This window comes from Pipistrellus kuhlii, unplaced genomic scaffold, assembly GCF_014108245.1.
Source record: "Pipistrellus kuhlii isolate mPipKuh1 unplaced genomic scaffold, mPipKuh1.p scaffold_m20_p_16, whole genome shotgun sequence".
Classification (NCBI taxonomy): domain Eukaryota; kingdom Metazoa; phylum Chordata; class Mammalia; order Chiroptera; family Vespertilionidae; genus Pipistrellus; species Pipistrellus kuhlii.
In genome coordinates, this window is record NW_023425471.1 from 3,980,494 (window position 1) to 4,003,702 (window position 23,209).

Genomic DNA, 23,209 nt, shown 5'->3' on the forward strand with positions numbered 1-23,209 from the left:
GTTAGAAACATCGATGAGAGAGAGTCATCGATCAGCTGCCTCCTGCACACCCCGCACCGGGGATATGCCTGCAACCAAAGTACATGCCCTTGACCGGAATCGAACCAGGGACCCTTCAGTCCCCAAGCCGACGCTCTATCCATTGAGCCAAACCGGTCTCGACTGGTATTTTCTTTAAAAATAAAATATTTTATTTTGGAAAATGCAAACATAAAAAATCGGATTGATGTAAATGTTCCTTTGTACCCATCACTCAGCTAAAACAGTTGCTAATATTTTACAATTCTTGTTTCAAACAAATCGCTCCCTGTTTTTTTCTTTCTTTTGTGTCTTGAGTATTTTTAATGCAAATTCAAGATAGTATGGCATTTCACCTATAGATAATATAAAATGCATCTATATGGGTTGTTTTTCATAAAGACTATGTCATTATCACACTTTAAAAACCAAACAATATCATTAAACATAATCTAATACACAGTCCACATTCAAATTCCCCTTGTAGTTGACTTTGTTTTTGTTTGTTTTGTTAATCCTCACCAGAGGAAAATTTTCTCATTGATTGCTAGAGAGAGTGGAAGGGAGGGTGGGAGGTGGGAGAGAGAGAGAGAGAGAGAGAGAGAGAGAGAGAGAGAGAGAGAGAGAGAGAGAGAGAGAGAAACATGGATATGAGAGAGACACATTGATTGGTTGCCTCCTGCATGTGTCCCAATTGGGGTGAGGATCTAACCTGTAACCTGGTATGTGCCCTTGATTAGGAATTGAACCTGTGATCATTAGGTCTAACCACTGAGAACACTGGCCAGTTTAAACACTTGACTTTGTTTAAACATTTTTGTATTATGGGAAATTCAGAAATACACAACATAAAAAGAATAGTGAAATGAATCCCCTCATGTATCTATCACCCCCCTTTCAACAAATATCAACTCTAACTCAGTTGCTTTATCTATAATTCCACATGCTCCCTCCATTATAGTTTTGTTTTTTTCAAACATTTATTTATTGTGGTAACATTTATCTAACACAAAATTCATCATTCCCTCCATTTAAAAGTCTACAATTAAGTAGCATTTAGTAATTTACAACTTTGTCCAACCATCACAGCTAACTTCAGAAGGGTCCCTATTCTCCCCTCTTTCCAGTCCTGGTAAACACTAATCTGCTTTCAGTCTAGTAGGCTATGCATATTCTAGATATTTCATATAAATGGGAACTTCTTATAATTTTGAAGTGAATCTAAAACAATATAATTTCATTCATAAATATTTCACAATGTGTTTTTATAAGGACTCTGTTTATACTTAACTGAGACTATTATCACACCTGAAAAAAATTAAACAATAATTACTATCACTGACTATTTAGCCAGTATTCAAATTACTGTTATCATCATAAGTGCCATGCATTTGTTTTAGTTTGTTTGAATGGGGATCCAAATCAGAACCACAGATTGTAATTGAATTATATGCACCTTAAATCTCTTTTCATGTATAGCCCTCACCCACAGCATCTCCTTTTTTTCTTTGCAATTTATTTGTTGAAGAAGTCAAAGTCTTGTAGAGAATCCCTCAGTCTGGCTTTGGCTGCTTACTTCTCTGTCTAGGTGTCTAACATATTCCTCTGTCTTCTGTATTTCCTGCCCATTCATAGTTCTGTCTAGATAGTTCTGTGACTAGTGGCAAAGACTCTCTCCTTGACCAAACTTGAATCAACCTACTCTGAGTCTGAACCTTTCTTGACTAGGTTCTGGCCTTGGGCTTGGTCCTTGACCTTCTTAATTCAGTTTAGCAAGAATTCTTCTGGGTTAGTTTAGTGAAAATCTCTGCCCCCCTCTCTCTCTTTCTCTCTCTCTCTCTACACACACACACACACACACACACACACACACCTATATAATAAAAGCCTAAGCGACTGTTATAGCAGAACAACAGGTTACTATGATGCGCACTGACCACCAGGAGCAGAAGCTCAATGTAGGAGCTGCCTCCTGGTGGTCCATGTGCTCCCACAGGGGGAGCGCCGCTCAGCCAGAAGCCGGGCTCAAGGCTAGTGAGTACAGTGGCAGTGGTGGGAGCCTATCCTGCCTTTGCGGCAGCACTAAGGAGCAGCAAGCAGGTGGGTGGTAAGGAGCGAGGGCTCCTAGACTGTGAGAGGGCACGGACCTGGCTGAGGGAACCCCCAGTGCATGAATTTTGTGCACTGGGCCTCTAGTATATACTACCATGTTTCCCCGAAAATAAGACATCCTCCGAAAATAAGACCTAGCACATGGAAAGATAAGAAAGACATCCCCTGAAAATAAGACCTAGCGCAACTTTGGGAGAAAAAATTAATATAAGACACTATCTTATTTTCGGGGAAACAAGGTAGTATATAAAGCCTAAGAGACCATTACGAACGAACAACAGGAATGACTAGAACAACCAGTAGACCAGTTGCTATGACACTCACTGACCACCAGGGGGCAGACACTCAATGCAGGAGCTGCCTCCTGGTGGTCAGTGTGCTCCCACAGCCAACCTCCCGTGGCCCCTCCCTCTGGCCTGCCAGCCCCCCCATAGGCTTCAATCAGTGGCTAGGCCAAGGGACCCCACCCGTGAATAAATTTGTACACCGGGCCTCTAGTTTTGTGTGTGTGTGTGTGTGTGTGTGTGTGTGTACACTGAATGGCCAGATTAATATGATCTCTGAACGAATAATAATCTGGCCACTTAGTGTATATCCTATATAATAAAAGGCTAATATGCAAATTGTCCCCTCGACCAGGAGTTTGACCAGCAGGCAGGCCATGTCCCCTCCCCTGGCCAGGCTGGCCGGACCCCACCCATGCACAAATTCATGCACTGGGCCTCTAAATATATATATTATATTTAGAGGCCCAGTATATATATATAATTGATTTCATATATATATATATATATATATATATATATATATATATATATATATATATATATGATATTTAGAGGCCCAGTATATATATATATTTGATTTCATATATATATATATATATATATATATATATATATATATATATATATATATATAATTGATTTCAGAGAGGAAGGGAGAGGGAGAGAGAGAGAGATAGCAACATTAATGATGAGAGAATCATTGATCAGCTGCCTCCTGCATGTCCCACACTGGAGCTCAAGACTGAATTCTGGGCATGTGCCCTGACTGAGAATTGAACTCTGACCTCCTGGTTTGTAGGTCAATGCTCAACCAGAGAGCCATGCCTGCCGGGAAAATCTCCCACTCAATATCTTATCAAACTCCTCATCCCCTACCCTCAATATCTTATCACCCTGGCCTACCTTCAGTTGCGTTCATTTTAGAAGAATCCCCCTAACTTTGATGTTTCGTCTTAATAATTTTCTATCCACTGGTCCCCACTCTGCTCTTTGGCTTTCCTTGTATTCAGAATTGAGCCCAGTCTCTCTCCCTACTGCAAAGCCTCCATGTAGTAGTCCCTCTTGAATAAAGTCTGCTTTACCCTCTTTAACAAATATCTGAACAATTATTTTCTTTAACACTAGTTGAAATTGAGATGTGCTATAAATGTAAAATACGTACCAAATTTCAAAAACTTAGTACAAAAGAGAATGTAAACTATCTCTTTAACAATTTCATGTTGACATGATAATATTTTAGATATATTGGGTTAAATAGGTGTTAGTAAAATGAATTTCACATATTTATTCTTAGGTGCTTTTCATTTGGCAACTAGAAGATAGAAAATTACATAGTGTCTTGCATTTGGACAGTACTGAGTTAGAGAGACTTGATGAAATTGAGGTTTGCTTTTTTTGGCAATTGTACTTCATAGGTAGCATTGTGTAGTCCAGCCAGAAGCACATAATGCTCGATTCTTTTTGTATATTAGCAGCCTTTGATGATTAATGTTTGGATTTTCTTATTCATTAGAGGTTGCAAAATATTATTTTAATTCTGTCATTCCTTTTGTAATCCTATTTCATCTACTCTTTGGTCCACCGGTGGGACAGCTCCTTAGCAAAGGCAAGATTGATGTTGGGTTCTTTCTCTTCATTAATTCTATCTCACAAGCCATTGACAGATTTTTAAAATATATGAGTGCTTATTTTTATGTGCTTGTCAGAACAATTTACAAAGCTTACATAGGAATGAAGATGCAGGTTTGTAAGCAAATTGAATATTGCTGCTTGCAAACATAATAAATTACTTGCAGTCTTTTAAAAATATATTTTAATTCTTTATTGTTTAAAGTATTACATAAGTTTCCTTCCCTCCCATTGACCTCTCCCTGGCAGCCTCTAACCCCCAGCACATGCCCTCACCTCCTCCTACTGTCTGTGTCCATTAGTTATGCTCATATGTATGCATACAAGTCCTTTGGTTGATCTCTTACCTCCTTCACCCCCAGCTTTCCTTGTAGGTTGGACAGTCTGTTCATTGCTGGTTTTATTTTTATTCATCAGTTTATGTTGTTCATTATATTCCACAAATGAGTGAGATCATGTGATATTTATCTTTCTCTGACTGACTTATTTCACTTAGCATAATGTTCTCCAGTTCTATCCATGCTGTTGTAAATGGTAATAATTCCTTATTTATTATATCTATCTATCTATCTATCTATCTATCTATTTATTTATTTATTTTTTACAGTAGTGTAGTATTCCATTGTATAGATGTATCACAGTTTTCTAATCCACTCATCTGCTGATGGGCACTTAGGCTGTTTCCAAATGTTAGCTATGGTGAATTGTGCTGCTATGAACATAGGGGTGCATATATCCTTTCTGATTGTTGTTTCTAGTTTCTTGGGATATATTCCTAGAAGTGGGATTACTGGGTCAAATGGAAGTTTCATTTTTAGTTTTTTTGAGGAAACTCCAAACTGTTCTTCACAGTGGCTGCCCCAGTCTGCATTCCCACCAGCAGTGCACGAGGGTTCCTTTTTCTCTGCATTCTCACCAGCACTTGTCATTTGTTGATTTGTTGATGATAGCCATTCTGACAGGTGTGAGATGGTACCTCATTGCTGTTTTGATTTGCATCTCTTGGATGATTAGTGACTTCGAGCATGTTTTCATGTGTGTCTTGGCCTTCTGCATGTCCTCTTTCAAAAAATATCTATTTAGGTCCTTTGCCCATTTTTTGATTGGATTGCTTATTTTCCTTTTGTTATAACAAAAAGAAAATTTGGATATTAAATCCTTATCGTTGACAACATTGGCAGTGGCCTTTCTTGTTTTGTTGATGGCTTCTTTTGCTGTGCAGAAGCTTTTTATTTTGATGTAGTCCCATTTGTTTATTTTCTCTTTAGTTTCTATTGCCCTAGGAGCTGTATTGGTAAAGATATTGCTATGACAAATGTCTGGTATTTTGCTGCCTATAGCTTCTAAGACTTTTATGGTTTCCCATCTTACATTTAAGTCCTTTATCCATTTTGAGTTTATTTTTGTGTATGGTGTAAGTTGGTGGTATAGTTTCATTTTCTGCATGAATCTGTCCAATTTCCCCAACATCATTTATTGAAGAGACTGGCTTGACTCTATTGTATTCTGTTGCCTCCTTTGTCAAATATTAATTGAGCATAATGGCTTGGATCAATTTCTGGGTTCTCTGTTCTGTTCCATTGATCTATATGTCTGTTCTGGTGCCAGTACCAGGCAGTTTTGAGAGCAGTGGCTTTGTAATACAGCTCAAAATCTGGTATTGTGACTCCTCCAACTTTGTTCTTGTTTATTAGGATTGCTGTAGCTATTTGGGGTCTTTTTAAATTCCAGATGAATTTTTAGAAAGTTCGTTGTAGGTCTGAAAGTATGCCATTGGTATTTTAATGGGGAGTGAACTGAACCTAAAGATTGCTTTGGGTAGTATGGACATTTTAATGATGTTTATTCTACCAATCCATGAACACAGTATATTCTTCCATTTGTTTATGACTTCCTCTCTTTTTTTTTGTCCTATAATTTTCTGAGTACCGGCCTTTTACTTCCTTGGTTAAGTTTATCTCTAGGTATCTTAATTTTTTGTTGTTGCAATGGTAAATGGGATTTTTTTTTTAGTTTCTCTTTCTGTGAGTTCATTATTGGTGTATAAAAAAGCGATGGATTTCTGGGTGTTAATTTTGTATCATGCTATATTGCCAAATTCATTAAAATATATATTTTTATTTCAGAGAGGAAGAAAGAGGGAGAGAGAGATAGAAACATTAATGATGAGAAAGAATAATTGATCGGCTCCTTCCTGCATCCCTTCTACCAGGGATAGAGCTCGCAACCCAGGCATGTGCCCTGACTGGGAATTGAACCCTGACTTCCTGGCTCATAGGTCTATGTTCAATCACTGAGCTACACCGGCCAGGCAATGACTTGTAATCTTAAAGAATTGTCAAGGTCATGAGACAAAGAGACCAAAAAACTGCTTCAGATGAAAGGAGAGTAAAGGGATGTGACAAATACAAAATATGTTTCTGAATTGAATCCTGGATGTGGAAGTTCCCCCCCCCCCCGCCCCTTTACTCTAAAGGACATTAGTAGGACAATTGGTGACAATTGAATAAAGTTTATAGATTGGATAGTTACTTTCCTGATTTTGATAATTGAATAGTGAATATACAAGAGGACGTGTTAGGAAATGTACACTGAAGTATTCAGGGGTAAAGGGATTATTATACCTACAATTTATTCTCAAATGAATCAGAAAAGATATATCTAGAAAGAGAATAGGAGAGAGAGAGAGAGAGAGAGAGAGAGAGAGAGAGAGAGAGAGAGAGAGAGAGAGACGGAGAATGGGAGAGAGAGAGAAAAAGCGTACATGGAAACATTTGAGGAATCTGGGTGAAATGTATACAGGAATTTTTTGTACTATTTTGGTAATTTTCTGTGAATCTAAAATTACTGCAAAAAAGTTAGTAAACTAAATGCTTATGAATTTTAACAACTGTGTTCTCATTTTAAGGTTATAAATATATTGGCATCACTTTAAACTCAAAACCATAGCACTTTGCAAATTTGAGAGTAACTTTGTAAAGAATAAGACAATACTTAGGAACTATTCTTTGAAGAGTTGTGTGGTGATTTAAAAATCTATCCATAAATTCTTTGTTATTTCTTTTAAGAACTGGAGATCAAGTCTCCTCTTCTTGAGTGTAAATTGGACTTAGTGACTTGCTTCTAACAAATAGAATATGGCAGAAGTGGTATGTCTCCTGTAGGGCTAGGTCATAAAAGACCATGTGGTTGAAAAAGCACTGTGTCTTAGAGTACTAGTTCTGGGCTAAGTCAGCTGCCTTGTCCTGAAGCCACTCAGGCAGCCTTGCGGAGAGGCCTACATAAGAAGGACTCAAGGCCTCCTTCAATAGCCCTGTGAGTGTGCCATCTTGGACATCTGCTAGTAGTGACTGGCTGGACTTCTAGAGAATTAAAGAAATGACTGAAAATGTAAAGAAGACATGAAATTGAGATAAAAACCATGTAATGAAAGTAGGCTTAAACTAGGAGGAGATTTAGTGGCTAGGGTAAACATAAGCCATGAAAGGAAATCTTTTTTTAAAAAATTTAATTAATTTCTTTATTGATTAAGGTATCACATATTTTTCCTCAACCCCCCATTCCAATCCCCCCCCACTCATGCCCCACCACCCTATTGTCCTTGACCACAGGTTAGGCTCATATGTGTGCACATAAGTCCTTTGGTTGATCTCTCCCTTTTATTCCCACCCTCCCTTTGAGGTCCAACAGTCTGACCCATGGCTCCTTATCTCTGGGTCTGTTCTTGTTCATCAGTCTATGTTGTTCACCATTCATGAAAGGATATCTTGAAAGGCTACTTTGCCATTGTGTTTCTAGTACTTTTCAGGTAATTCTGATTCCTCCTTTAATGTGAATCAATCATTTATTGAGCACCACATGATTAAGACATGTTCCTTTTTCTCAAAATGCTATTTGGAAACATCCTTGACTGTGAAAAAAAAATTTTTTTTTCATATCCATTGTCTTTACTTAGTTCCTTTGTTTGTTTCTATGGTTCTATATTTGAGAATTTTATTATTTCAAATTTATCTCCAACTCCAGGAATTTGTGGCAGAGTGGGCAAATAATCGTGGCTTGATTGGCCTCCTAATACTTGCATCATGTCGAGGCGCAAGCAAGTGAAACCTCAACACATCAACTTGGAGGAGGCCCAGGAAGAGGAACAGACGCAGCAGCTGGCCCCGAAGACTGCAGATGCGGCCTCAGTGGTGTCTGCAGGGAGGGAGCTTGGTGCTCCAGTGAACAACCCGGGGACTGGTGAGGACATGAATGGGGACCAAGTGAGAGTAAGACCTTGTTGGGAGCAGTCTGTCATCTGTCAGAAGTGCTGTGCAGTGTTCTTTAGCGGGCTTGAGTTCTTAGAACATAAGCAGAATTGCTCTAAACTTAGACCTGTCTTCATTGTGAAGGACAGTGAGGGGCTAGTGCCTACAAAAGACTTCAGGGCTGTGGAGAGCTACCAACCACACAACCCAAGCAGTAAGGAAAGTCCTAGGGAGCATGGTGGCAGCTCATGGGACATGAAGGAGAAGCCAGGGGCAGAGTCTGTTCTGCATTCAAAGAAGGGTGCTCTGCCACCTATGTCCCAACACTTAAGCTATTTATCCAAAGGCAAAGTGCCCAAAACTAATGTCACTCTTAAAGCACTACAGGGTACCAAGGTGGCAGTGAGTCAGCAGAGAGCCAGCACACTGTCTGCTCCCCTGCCTCCCCTCGCCCCCCGGCCTTCTCCCCAGCCTTCTCCTCAGCCTTCCCCCCGGCCTTTCCCTCTACCCACCCCCGTGCTTGATCCCCTGCCCACCCGCCTGCCTTCCCACCTGCCTGCCCCCCTGCCTCCCTCCCTGCCTGCCCCCCTGCCCATCCACCTGCCTTCCCACCTGCCTGCCTCCCTGCCTCCTCCCCTGCCTGCCCCCCTACCTCCCTCCCTGCCCTCCCTCTTGCCCACCCCCATACCTGCCCCCCTGCCTTCCTCTCTACTTTCCCCCATGCCTGCCCCCTTGTTTTCCCCCATGCCCACCCCACTGCCTGCTCCTCTGCCTGGTGCCAACAGCGTCCCATGGTTCCTGGAGCAGGTCCTATATCTGCAGCATCAGCAGCTACAGCAGATGCAGCTCACAGAGCAGATTCGCGTCCGGGTGAGCATGTGGGCCGCCCACACTTTCCACTCAGGCATAGCGGGAGTTGATACCTTGAAGACCTTTGGCAGCCACATGTCCCACCAGGTCCAAGGTCTGTTTCTGGACCCCTTGAATCAAGCCAGTCTACCTTACTCAAATATCCCTCCCACCACTAGCTCTGTGCCCCAAAGGCTGGTACCTATTGCCCCAAGGCCAGATGGGTCAAGGGTGCTTCTGAACCACCTTCCAGGTGCTGTCATACCTCAGGCCCCAGTCTCTGTGCCCTTCCAGAGCCCTTTCTCCACTGTGGTGTTAAACTCATCCACGAATGGGAAAGAGAGGCCATCCAATGTTCCCCCAGCGGATGTCAAATCCAGAGACAAGGCTGCCGCCTGCCTGTACAAATGTAAACACTGTAGCAAGTCTTTTGGGACTAATAAAGACTTGCAGGTCCACCTCCTTTCCCATATTGAAGAGAGACCCTTCGTGTGCTCTGTCTGTGGCCAATGTTTCACCACAGAGGACGACCTCCAGGAGCACCATCATCAACATTTCCAGGTGAAGGCGAATCCCCAACAGTTTGGCGAGTTCCACGACAAAATGGCAACAGGCATTGATGTTCCCTGTGCACTCTCTGTACCTGACCCTGAAGATGAATCAAGTCTTAGCAAATCTGTCCTGGTCATAGAGACCCCCAATGTAGGGCTACCTCAGAATATCTCTTGTGGGACTAACCCCAAGGACCTGATGGGTGGCTCATCAGCCGACTACCCACAGCCCTGGCCTCCAGAAAGTGGGGATGGATACCAATTCTCTGGAACGGGACCAGACCATAATTACCCAAGTGTTGGTGGTTTCAAAGGAAGAGGGGCATCCAAGCCAGGGTCAGAGACTCTGAAGTTGCAGCAGCTGATGGAGAACGATGATAAGGCCACCACTCACCCCAATGAATGTCACATTTGCCACCGAGTCTTAAGCTCCAAAAGGTCCCTCAAAGTGCATTACCGCACCCACAACAGGGAAAGTACATACGAGTGTAAGACCTGTGGCCGAATCTTCTCCACCAAAGGAAGTCTGAATACACACTTAAAGACTCACAAAACTAAAACATCCACAAAGGCGAAGAATTCGTGCCCCATGTGCCAGAAGAAGTTTACCAATGTGGTCAGGTTGCAGCAACATATTCGAATGCACACGAGTGGTCAGATTCCCAGCGCACCTGTTCTGGAAAATCCTTGTGACTTTAGGGATCCTGAGCCAATGGAGATCGATGAGAATGGCAGTACAAGTGCCACATGTCACAACGATGTTGAAAGCACTGATGTAGACAAAGTTGACTCCCAGGATGCCCCTAGCAACTCATCAAAGATCCCCATGCCTCTTCTGAGCAGCCACTCGACATCACCTGTGCCAAGTTTCACCATCTCAGCTATCCTGGGTGTGGGCCCTGATCCTGTGGTCACACAGCAGCAGAGCAGCAGAGGAAAAGGTTTGGAGGAGAGTGGTGGCTTGACCAACTTGTCCTCAGTGATAGGAGATCAGAAGTATCAGAGTCAAAATCCAGACCTTCTGGAAGTCACGTCTGTTCAGGCTCTCACGCCAGTCAATAGCAAAGCAGAAAGCATCAAGTCCAAGTTTCCTGATGCTGATGGCAAAACAGAGAGCTCAGAGAACAGCCACACTGATGTGAAAGGTCGGAGCAGTCTTCCATTAACAGTTGCTGGGGCCCAGCCAACCTATGACAAAGTTGGACCCACAACCATATTCTCAGGCATGGCATCTTTGTTAGCAGCTCAGCCATGCCAACAAGACGAGCAACATGGTTGCACACAGTTTGGGAAGAACTCATTGGCCAGTGCTGTTGAAATTCATGAGTGCACTCACACCTGGCAGAAGAAGCCTTTCATGTGTAACATATGCAGGCAAGCTTTCACCACCAAAGACAACTTGCAGGCCCACTATATGACACATAGGGCCAACAATAGCTCTGCACACTGTGGGAGGAAGGAAGGCATTGAGAACACCATGGTTCTGGCAGGAACAGATGGAAAGATGCTTCCTGAAATGTTTCCCCAGGAAACCACGGTCCCTTCAGTGACTGTGACCCCTGCTGTGTGCAACCAGGACACCACCATGCTCAGTGGTAGTCTGGCCAGTAATACCAACAAGATCTCAGTGATTCAGAGTGTAGGTATCCCTACTCCCCCAGTTTCCCAGGGGGCAAGCTCTGCTGTGGATGACACCACTGTCTCCAAGATAGATGGCTCTCAGACAGCTGTTAGTGCTGATGTGGAAAAAGCAAGTGCTGCTGACAGCATTCCCAAACACCAGTCCCCTCACTTACCGGAAGCTAAGCTACAGGAGAGCCCACCCGAAGGAGAAATGTAGAGAGACCACTCTTGAGCTGAACCTTCCTTCTTTTTTTGTTTTGTTATAACTCATCTCCTCCTGTTTTTTTTTTCCTGATGTGCAAATGATGTTTTCAGTTGTGACCACAAACTCAAGCAAGTCCTTCAAACGCAATGTTATGCTGCTTTGCGAAAATAACACAAGAAAACAACAACAACAACAAAAATCATACAGACGTGTTTCTCTTAAGATTTGGAAAGAAGTAGGTCTTGCAAAGTAGCTTGTTACTTGCAACCAACTGTGTACACAAAACCTTTGTACAAGCTAGAGTTACTAATTCCAAAGACTGACTGTCTGTCACGTGTTTCAAGTTGGAACTTACTGAACCACAATGGAAAAGACAACTGCTTAGCCTGATTGGAAGGAGGGGGTGCTGTATACTTCTGTGGTGCCTGTATGCAGGTAAATGGACAAGGTTTGTTGTCCTTAGGGACATGCTTTGTATGCCCCTCAACCCTGCACCCACCCACCCACCCTTCCTTCCTTCCTTCCTTCCTTCCTTCCTTCCTTCCTTCCTTCCTTCCTTCCTTCCTTTCTTCCTTGAAATTTATTGATTTTTTGGAGGGAGAGAGAAAGGGAAAGAGAAACATCGAAATTATTCCAGTGATTTATGCATTCATTGGTTTATCTTTGTATGTGCAGGGATGGAACCTGCAAACTTGGCGTATTGGGATGATGCTCTAACCAACTGAGCTACCCAGCCAGGGCCTTTTTTTTTTTTAATGTACTTTAATAAAAACTAACATTGTAGAATTACAAAATTCCTTTAACCTTGGAATCTTAAGTAGGATGCCCTCAAATGGACTGATTTTAGTCCTTAGGGAATCAATGTATGTGCTGCTGCTTATTGAAGTACAGTTCAGTTGGAACCCTGAGAGTGCCAATGTATTATTCCCTGTGCTCTGCAAATGCCATCTTCTTCCTGAACACCAGAAAAGGTGGGCACCCAAGCAGGGGACCTCAAGTGACTTAGTTTAGTTCACCGATGCCTATTCTATCAAATAAGTGGGTTTTCATTCTTGAAGAAACTCATAGGGTGTGTTTTCTCATAGGTTCACATACTATCCTCACCCGAGGATATCTTATTAGAAAGAAACAAATATTGATGTGAGAAACATTAATCAGTAGCCTCCTGTGTGGGCCCCGATCAGGGTTCAAACCCAAAACCTAAATATGTGCCTTGACTGGGAATCCAACCCACCACCTTTTGGTGTATGGAAGGATGCTCCAACTAACTAAGCCATCTGGCCAGGGTTTCACATACTAATTTTATTAAAAATTTCCTTGATGTAGCTTAGCCAAATAATTATGAAGATTTCTCTTCATGACTATTGCATGAAGGCTACAAAGTTGGAACAGGCAAGTCCTAGGTACGAAAGCTTTGTTATCTACCTCATTTATTTTTGTTATTTTCGTAGCCTTAGTGTCTCTTTTTCTATTTTATGACTGCTGAAGTTGTTTTAGTCCACGTCTTAAACCTAAGAGTTGATGTATTAGTGAGAGCAGGTGGATGTTCAAGATGTTTTTGTGATTTTTCTAATCTTTTTTTGTTGTGTATATGATATTAAGTGAATGATGAAACATTGCTGTAACGGTTTAATGAGGAACAAGAAGGAAAGACCCTAATTTCTGTGTGGAGGAGTCTTTCCCCTTCAATATAGAATGTAAGACTGTTCTCAAAAGTTTGATTTATTGCACCTGACTTTAGGATACAAAAAATAAATTAAAAATTTTTTTTTTTGCCAAGTTGTGCCTTACCTTCTGGAATTGTAAATGAACACAATAATAATACCTGTTTATACTGTGAAGTGGATATTGTTACAGAGGACACAAACCAGAAGCTTTCTCACTGTTAAGTTAATAAGAGAAAGCCCAGTAGTTTTAACTGCTAATGCTGACTGTTTGAGAATACATTGTGGATATCCGCCGCCCCCCGCCCCCCAATTATGCACATAGAAGGGAAATGCTATGTGTGTGAGAATTACGATTCATAAAGCATAGGTCTGCGGATGTAAATCAGTTAACTGTAATTGTGGTTTATGTACCTTCAAAAAAGTGATACACGTATTTCTGGCCTTGCAAGGCTAAGACTTGGATCCTAGATGATCCAATAGTCACATCAACTTGGTCAATATAGAAAAGGGCAGGAAAAAAAATGAAGAATGAGACCACAATCCATATTCCCCATAAAATAATTGTGTTTGTGGCGCTGGGAAAGTGGTGTTTGTTTATTGAGTGTAAGACTATATATACTCTACTGAAATCACTTAAATATTTACAGATCAACTTGTGCTGCTCATGCTTTTTCTAAGAGATGCGAGATGTATTATTCTGATGTAAAATCCTGGCTCAGGTTGGGTTCTCTGGGAGCAGAAACTGAAATGGAGATTCTGATTTAAGTGCTCTGTTGAGGGAGAGCTCTCCGTGAGGGAAACTGGATGGGGCAGGGGAAAGAGTTGAGTAAGGATGTCTCAGCTGGAGACTTGACTCAGCCTCATCCCACAGGGCTCTCTGGAATGTGATTTGTCGTAAAAGTTGAGTTTCACCTTGAGGCAATGGCTAGCTTTTTATCCTTCCTGTTAGCTAGCCATTGGCTATGGGCTGTTCTGCAGGGCGGGGGGGGGGGGGGCGTAGGGGCAAGGAGAGTGTGGAGTTATAACCTGAAGTGGCTCCAGTTGGCTCCAGGGGAAGTCTTTAAAGAAGGTAACAGTTGTGAGCCATTACCAGACAACACTCAATGAAGGGTGCATTGCCTGGTGACAGGGATCTTGGCAGTGAACTAACAGTGTCTACAATAGCTCTGAAATTTTTACATGGTGATTATGTCAGAATCTGGCTATATATTCTCCAAACCCATTTCTTCTTCCTGGCTATACAGCTTGACTACTTTTCCCAGACTCCCTTGCAGTTTGGTATGACCATATGACTCAGCTCTAATCAATAGAAAGCAGGCCACCTCTGGCCCTGCCCCATAAACTCCACTATGAAAGCAATCTTTCATGCCCTTTCTCTTTCCAACTCTGCTGAGCTCCCTCTTTATTTTTATAACTGTCAAGTGTGGAGCACCTAGTGGAGGACTTTGAGGTCCCAGGGGCTGGAGGAGCTATTAGAGGGTGTCTTTGAGTGAACAATCCCATCCATGACCATTGCTGTACTGTGACATGAGCAAGACACAAATCATTACTGTTTGTTTCTGTAGTTAGCCTACCCTGACTCATTTAGCGAACCCTACATTTTTCAGAAACACGAATAGCTTCTGAAAAGTTGATTTTCAGAGTTTTATCAATTTAATAAATAATAGTTCTTGCTCAAATTTATGACTGAAGTGCTAAATAAGAAATGTTTTTAATTCCTTAAAACAGAAAAAAAGCTCTGATGTATATTTGAGTGTTATAGGTGATTCATAAAAGCACCATGAAAATATATGGCTAGGATAATTACTATCCAAAATCCTGTTCAAGGAAACAAAGCAGGAAGCTGTCTGCCTAAGGTTAGACAGGTTGCTATTGTTAATGAGTAGTGAGAACTGTTGGCTCCAGTTTGTCTGACATGATTATTGGACTTTCCCAGTGCACAGGAAGCTTTAACGTTTCTGCTCAGCCATTCCCAGGACTACCAAAGGCTTCATTCCATGGAGAGAGGTGCACTGTCTGATAACTTACGTAAGAGGCCAACAGGACTGCTGAGAACAAGCTGTTACTTAAGAACAGCCACCTTCTCAATTTGTCAAGCTTTTTCTTCAGAGGATGGGTCTGGTATAGGAGAAAGATCTCTCTCTCTCTCTCTCTCTCCCCCCCCCCCCCCCACACACACACACACATACGGATGGGTACAGGATATAATTTCATCAATGTTCAAAACTGGTTTTTATGGGAGACTGTAACTTGTATGATTCCATTGTTATTAGTGGTTTGTAGGGCATACAAAGGTGCAAGTGCTCCAACCCCTCTTTTTCTCTCTGAGTGTAGAATGAATTGGGTAAGGTCCATGGGGATACATCAGCTTCATTGTTGCTGGAATTGGACTGGACATTTGGATTGGGCTTGTGGCCACAATCAGGCTGCTTCTTACTATCTCTACCCAACTCCTTCCCCACTTCAAAGAGCATCTACAAAATAGGCCCTTACCTAGGAAGCTGAAAGAAAATTGATGTCTTATACCCATTAGATCCTGTAAGTGGGAACAGAGAGTTGCCCCAACCTAGTGTGCTTTGCATGCAGAAGCAGAGATAGAGTGTAGTCCCCTCTGAAGGTAGCAGAATTCAGGGGTGGTGGTGGTCGAGAGAGAGAGAGAGAGAGAGAGAGAGAGAGAGAGAGAGAGAGAGAAAAGGAGAGGGGAAGAGAGGAACAGAGGGAGACAGAGAGGGACATAGAGACACTGTTGGAGCCAAGAATTATCAGTTTCTTCTCCCTCCCATCACTTCTTCCTTAGAGAAGAGTGAAAGAGAAGAGCTCTGAGAAGTGGCAATGTTACTTCATCAATATTCCCTCCTGGGAGTAGAGAGGAAACTTTCTCATGAAAAAATGGTGCCATGGGAATAGCATTCCCTCCCCCACTGTTAAAGACCTACCTTTCTTCACTTCTAGCAAAAAAAAAAAAAAAAGTTAAAATCAGCCAAGCAAATGATTATTTAATGTTTACAGTAGCCCCTCCCCCATATCTATGGAGATACGTTCCAGGACCCCCAGCGGATGCCTGAAACCTTGGATAGTATCAAACCTGATACACTGAGTGGCCAGATTATTATGATCTCTGAACGCATAATAATCTGGCCACTCAGTGTATAATCTATATAACAAAAAGCTAATATGCAAATTGTACCCTCTACCAAGAGTTCGACCAGCAGGCAGGCCGGTCAAATGCCCATGTCCCCTACCCCTGGCCAGCTGGCCCGCCCATGCACAAATTCATGTACCAGGGCCTCATATATATTCAGAGGTCATAATAATCTGGCCACTCAGTGTATATACTACATTTTTTTCCTATACACACATAACCTCTGATAAAGCTTACTTTATTAGGCACAGTAAGAGGTTAACAATAGCTAATTATAAAATGAAATATAACAATATATGTAATAAAAGTTATGTGAATGTGGTCTTTCTCAAAATATTTTACTGTACTGTACTCACCCTTCTTGTAGATAATGTGAGATGATACAATGCGTACGTGAAGGGATGAAGTGAATGACTTGCGCATTGTGACATAGCCTGAGGCTACTAAAAGCATGACTTGAAAACAAGTACTACCGTATGATACTCCAGTCATCTGATAACTCAACTACTGAGTGACTAATGGGGGGGGGTGGAAAGAGGGGATGAGGAGTGAATCCAATGTGGAAACGCTGGACAAGGCAAGATTCACCTCTCAGGTAACATGGTGGGAGATTTCATTACGTTACTAGAACGGCACACAATTTAAAGCTTATGAACTGTCTATTTCTTGAATTTTCCATTTGATATGTTTGGACCATGGTTGACCAAGGGTAACTGAAACCATGAAAAGGGAAACTGATCAAGGGTGAGGGGTGTGGTAGGCAGTTAGACAGACATGAGCAGAGCAAGGACGATGGTACAGAAGATCTCCAGGTGGAAAGCCCCGGGTGGAAAGCCTAGCAAAGGACAATTGTAGGGTGGGGCCTTGCCCTCAGAGTGGCCTTTATCCCCTAGCATATCGATGTCATGCAGTTTGGACCCCATGACTTTCCTCCTAGAGATAACATTTAGACCTCAGTTGTATTTCAGCTTCAGGCTGAGAAAAGCAATAAAACTAGACCAGCAACCCCATGGCTGACTTCAGGATCAGCTGCATTGAATAATGACTACCCTCCCCACCACCGACCAATCAGTGGAGATCTAAATCCTAAAAGGACACACCAAGAAAGCTGCTGAAATTCTATTACGATCTTACCCTGTGACCTCCCCTAAAATATCCACCCTTAAAGCCCTTAGGGTGGAGGACCCAGAGGGCTCTCCTTCCAGGGAGCATGCCTGGTGCCTTTCCCTTTTCAGTCTCCCTTTCCCTTTTTCCACCCTTTAGGCGCCATACCATCACTTCCTCACTCCCAACCTCCGAGGGCCCTTCTTTTGTTTCCACAACTCGTGTCCTCAGCCCATCTCTTTTACAAATTACTTCTTCTACCTCTATGATTTTACAAATAAACTTTTCTTATAGTTTTGGTCTTGGCTCTGAATTCTTTCGAGCCAAAACTTAAGTATGGAGGTTGCTGAACCCAGGTCTGGTCTGACCCCACCCGTCTAACACCCAGCATCATTCCTGCCACCTACAACAGGGCTACTGTATAGTGCTCAGCCCTCAAAAGTACTTTTTAAAAAAATACATATTTTATTGATTTTGTACAGAGAGGAAGGGAGAGAGATAGAGAGTTAGAAACATCGATGAGAGTCATCGATCAGCTGCCTCTTGCACACCCCTACTGGGGATATGCCCGCAACCAAGGTATAATACATGCCCTTGACCGGAATCGAACCCGGGACCCTTCAGTCCCCAAGCCGATGCTCTATCCATTGAGCCAAACCGGTTTCGGCTCAAAAGTACTTTTTAAAGTTCACCAATCTTTGAGCTAGAATATAAAGTATCTCAATATCACTCATGAAAATTTGGAAGCTCAAATTGAATTCTCCAGACCGCCCCCTCCCAGGTAACCCAAAGATTGGCTGCAGGCAAAAAAAAAAGCTATTAGGCTTCCATACTTTAGAAGTCAACAAATCTACACTAATAAAAGACACATGTAAATTACCATCACTCCCCTAAGCTACCAGCCAATCAGAGTGAGTATGCAAATTAACATGAAAACATGGCAGCAGCCCTGCCCCCCACCACTCTAGGGGATTGGAGAAGTTGGGCTCTAGCGCCTAAGGCTGGCTGCAGCCAGGGAGACCAAGAAGTAGCCTGCCCCATGATCCCAGGCCGCAGCCAACAGAAGCCTCACGTCCGCCTGCCCCACGTCCTAGGGGAGACGAGAAATCGGACCCCAGGTCCTGAGGCTGGGTGCAGCCTGGGAGATGAAGAAGCTGCCTGGCCCATGATCCCAAGCCACAGCCAGCAGGAAAAGTCACCCCCACTGCATCCCAGGGAAGATGGAGAAGCCACCTGCCTGTGGTCACAGGCACCAGCACCTGCGGCTGGCTACAGCCTGGTAGACAGAGAAGTCGCCCACCCCGCAGTTCTGGATGCCAGCACTTGCTGCTGCAGCCCAAGCGAAGCCACCTGCCCACCATCCCCTGCGGCTGCAGTCGGCCTGGGTGCCTATGGCTGACCAGAGGGAGGGAAGCCCGGATCCTGGGTGCCTGTGGTCGGCTGGAGGAGGGAATCCTGGGTCCCAGGTGTGGGACAAAGGTGGTTAGGGGCAATTAAGCCAGCAGGGGAGCAGTTAGGGATAGTCAGGAAGGCAGAAGAAGTTAGGGGCAGTAGGCAGGCAGGTGAGTGGTTAGGGGCAGCAGTTCTGGATTGTGAGGGGGATGTCCGACTAGCTGGTTATCCCCGAGGGGTCTCAGATTGTAGAGGGTGCAGGCGGGGCTGAGGGACAACCCCCCATGCACGAATTTTGTGCACTGGGCCACTAGTTTTTTTCAATAAAGTGTCAGAGAGTAAATATTTTAGGCAACAACCCACTTCTGCCATCATACTGTGAAAATAACCACAGACAACAAACACATCACTGTGCTCCAACCAAACTTGGTTATGGACACCAAAATATTTTTTTCTTTTAATACATATGTTTGTTGATTTCAGAGAGGAAGGGAGAGGAAGAGAGAGATAGAAAACTCAATGATGAGAGAGAATCATTGATCATCTGCCTCCCGCATGCCCCACACTGGGGATCTAGCCTGCAACCTAGGCATGTGCCCTGATGGGGAATCAAACTGCAATCTTCTGGTTCAATGCTCAACCACTGAGCCATGCCAGCTTGGCAAATGTAAGTTTCATATAATTTTTATGTGTCCTGAAATATTATTCGGTGCACAGGAAACACTAATTTTTTTCAGCCAATAAAAAAATGTAAAACCCATTCTTAGTTCATGAGTCATACAAAATCAGGCAACTGGTCTTAGTTTTACAACCCCTGCTTTAGAAAACGTTTCCCTAGAAGTAACCATTACCTTGTTCTGAGTATGTGGCCATCTTTATGTGGGGCACTGATGCTGGATTTAAAAGGAAAAAAAAAAGCATAACTTAAAGACTGTCTCTTGGCTGTTCCCAAATACATTATCTTTTTGGCCATGATGGAGCTGAAACAAATGTGTAAGTTTAGAACTGCAAGGGTATACAGAAATTCTCTTCTAAAATGCTCTTATTTACTGTCAGCCTTAAGTGATATGAGTGTTTATAGTTTTATATTCTTATCTGTCTGTTTTGAAGTTTAATAACTATTTCTTGTATTAATAAAGCTGTTGTAGGAGTAAAGAACAGTGCTTAGAATTCCTTAGATATTAAAACATTTTTAAAATGCCATTTTCTCCTCCTGTGTCCTTGTTTTAAATATTATTACTATTGGGTCACTCTAGGTGTGCCTCTTCTCCATCCGCCCACCCGTCCATCCGTCCATCCATCATCCATCCACCCATCCATCCATCCATCCAGCTATCCGTTGTTGAGCAGTTTCCCTTAAGCATCCCAGAACCCATCAGAGGCTGCCCCTCCTTCCTGCTCCTGCCTGTAGTCCCTCATCCTTGGCACCAAGTCTCTGGGGCTCTTGCCTCTCCCGTGACCCTACCTCTTGGTCTGGTCCTTTAGCTTTTCCAGTCCCACCCATTCTTCAATATCCATCTTGGGTTCCCTATATCAAACCTTCCTGGTTGAGCTCTGGCTCATGGATTTTCTCTCTTCTCCAAACTCTCATGGCACTTAGCCCGGAGTACACAATTTAGCACTTAATTATACATTGTCTTTTATTGTTTGTTTTTATTTGTTGTGTCAGTTTTGTCTTTTCTGGTGAGGTTTGCAGACTCCTTGAAAGCAACACATTTTTATTTTTTAAAATCCCTCACAGTACTCCTGGAGGGGCACCATCAATACTCCATGTTCTACCAGAAAGCGTTGATTGATAGGCACAGATGTGAGACTTTCTACCCATCTCTGCATTATCTAGTGCTTAAGAAATATCTGTCAAATTTATTACACTGAGTTGAGTAATACAGACCAGCTTCAAATATAGTATCACACCATCTCTGCATCCATTTTCTCATCTGTAAAATTTAGATAAAAATGTTTTTCCAGCCGAAACAGGTTTGGCTCAGTGGATGGAGCATCAGCTTGTGGACAGAAGGATCCCAGGTTCGATTCCGGTCAAGGGCATGTGCCTTGGTTGCAGGCACATCGCCGGTAGGGGGTGTGCAGGAGGCAGCTGGTCGATGTTTCCCTCTCATCGATGTTTCTAGCTCTCTATCCTTCTCCCTTCCTCTCTGTAAAAAATTCAATAAAATATATTTAAAAAAGTTTTTCCAACCTAATGAGAGTTACTGTGAGGCTTAAAGGAGGTAATGTAGCTTTGAACTATATGAATGTTAAAGATTATCACACCTCATATTTCTTTTCGTAGGAGTTATAGGGGAAATTAGGGTTTGGCATTTATCACAAAGAGTGGGCCCCTTTAAAAAATATATTTTATTGATATTTTACAGAGAGGAAGAGAGAGGGATAGAGAGTTAGAAACACCTATGAGAGAGAATCATCGATCAGCTGGGGATGTGCCTGCAACCAAGTACATGCCCTTGACGGGAATTGAACCTGGGACCTTTCAGTCCACAGGCTGATGCTCTATCCACTGAGCCAAACTAGTTTTGGCAGTGGGTCCCTTTTTAATTTTTGTTAGAATGGTGGGTCTTTCTCAGGGAAGCCCAAGTATTGGTGGGATGGTAGAAGAGAATCAATATGATTTCTTGGCTTGCAATTTTCCCGAGAAGGTATTACTGTTGTGGAAAATACAATGGTGGTGAGATTTTGAAGTGGAACTTTCCCAAGCTAAGTTAGTCTTTGCTGCTCCCAACTTACCTATCCTTCCTGTATCAATCAACACTTTCTTGTCCCAAGCCTACTACTGTCTTAATTCTCTCCTGGCAGGCCGGAAGCAAAATGTCATGTAAGGAAAACTTAGTGAAGAACTGCCTGCTTTTGGAGCGGATCCTCTCCTCTATTTCATTTCTTTAGATTCCAAAAGGGAATTGTTTGGCCATCATTTACGAATTACGTAATTTTTCTTTTTTCTTCTTCTGTATCTCCCCACTCCTTAACCATCTGCTGATGTTTTTTTCTTTTTCTGTCCTGGGTCCTTATTTTAGCTGACCCAAATACCAAAGTCTGTATCATCCGTGCTATTTCATGAGATGTCGTTTGTTCTTGTTGTAAAATCAAAGTACTTCTTTGTTAAATGAGTTATTTTACACAATCTGAACTTCAATGTAGTTACAATTGTGAAACATTTTTATAACAAGGATGGACTGATTTTCAGATTTCCAAATGAGAATCAACTGTACATGTACACAGAATTGTCTTTGTATGAAGCCCAAAAGGGAACAGCATAAAAACGAGTGTTTCTGTAGCCCCCTTATTTTTGCTGATCAACAGTTTGTTATAAAAGCAGCTACAGTTTGCTACCTAAGGCCTGAGACAGTGGAAGAGTCAAAGGTGTCATGAATTCACTTGTAAACAACATGATGCGGGGACATCAGCTGATTCTGGAGGAGGTGGAGTCTTAGGATGCTTGCTCTCAAAGGGCTGCTTGCTGGTCTTAGGGCCTGGCGTTTGTGTCCTACAGACAGTGCAGGTGTATAGGAAGGCGGCTTTGGCAGCAGCCTTTTAGTCCTGTCCTTGTTTCTTCTTTTGCCCAGATTGCTTTTTGTCATTTTTCTGCTGAGACTGAATCTTCTGCTGTCCATGAGCCACATCCGGGCTGGGACAGTCTTGCTTCTGAGAATAAGAGGGGGCGGGGGCGTGAGGGATGGGGTAGGGGATGGGGAGGGGGATGAGAGAACAGGGAGGTGCCTGGAGACAGAGGAAAGGGGAGAGTGCGCATGACCCTTTGGGTCTCCTCCACCCACCGCTGCCTCAGCCTTCGGAAGGCCACTGGAGAAGTCTATTTTTCCTCTTGGTTAGTGTTTCCCAGAGAGGCTCAATGCATGTACACGTGCAAGTCTTTCCAGGGCCTTTTTTTACTCCCATTACTCGTCTTGAATATGAACTAACCAATGTCATTCCTTTTGAAGGCTCAACTCCAGCTTTGAGCCCTCTCTCAGAAAGTGGCCTAACCTCGTGGCCACCCTGAACACGATGGGGAGTCACTGGGACCTCAGTCGCAGGAATATCTCCATCCTTCAGCTTTCTAGGCCCTAACCAGCACAGCGGTGGAGACAGGGACGCCTCATTTCCCTGGCGCGGTGGTCCCCTTTCTGGAAGGCACTTGTTCCAGCATCCTAGGGAGCAAACAGCTCTCCCCACGCTGAAAAGAGCCATTCCAGCTGAAACCATTTGGCTCAGTGGATAGAGCGTCAGCCTGCGGACTGAAGAGTCCTAGGTTCGATTCCTGTCAAGGGCATGTACCTTGGTTGCGGGCACATCCCTAGTAGGGGGTGTGCAGGAGGCAGCTGATCGATGATTCTCTCTCATAGATGTTTCTAACTCTCTATCCCTCTCTCT

At 43.1% G+C, this 23,209-nt stretch overlaps 1 protein-coding gene across 2 annotated transcripts; it reads left to right on the plus strand.

The window, feature by feature from the left end:
- Positions 1–8,073: 8,073 nt before the first annotated feature.
- LOC118720104 (sal-like protein 4) lies at positions 8,074–11,582 on the plus strand. 2 transcript variants are annotated; one of them, XM_036440059.2, is made up of 3 exons: positions 8,074–8,717; positions 9,048–9,551; positions 10,839–11,582. In XM_036440059.2, exons 1-3 carry the CDS (start codon positions 8,129–8,131, stop codon positions 11,531–11,533), a joined length of 1,788 nt encoding a protein of 595 aa, XP_036295952.1. In that variant the 5' UTR covers positions 8,074–8,128; the 3' UTR covers positions 11,534–11,582. The 2 variants fall into 2 exon arrangements, with proteins under 2 accessions (XP_036295952.1, XP_036295951.1); XM_036440058.2 differs by having other exon boundaries at positions 9,048–11,582.
- The last annotated feature ends 11,627 nt before the right edge of the window (positions 11,583–23,209 follow it).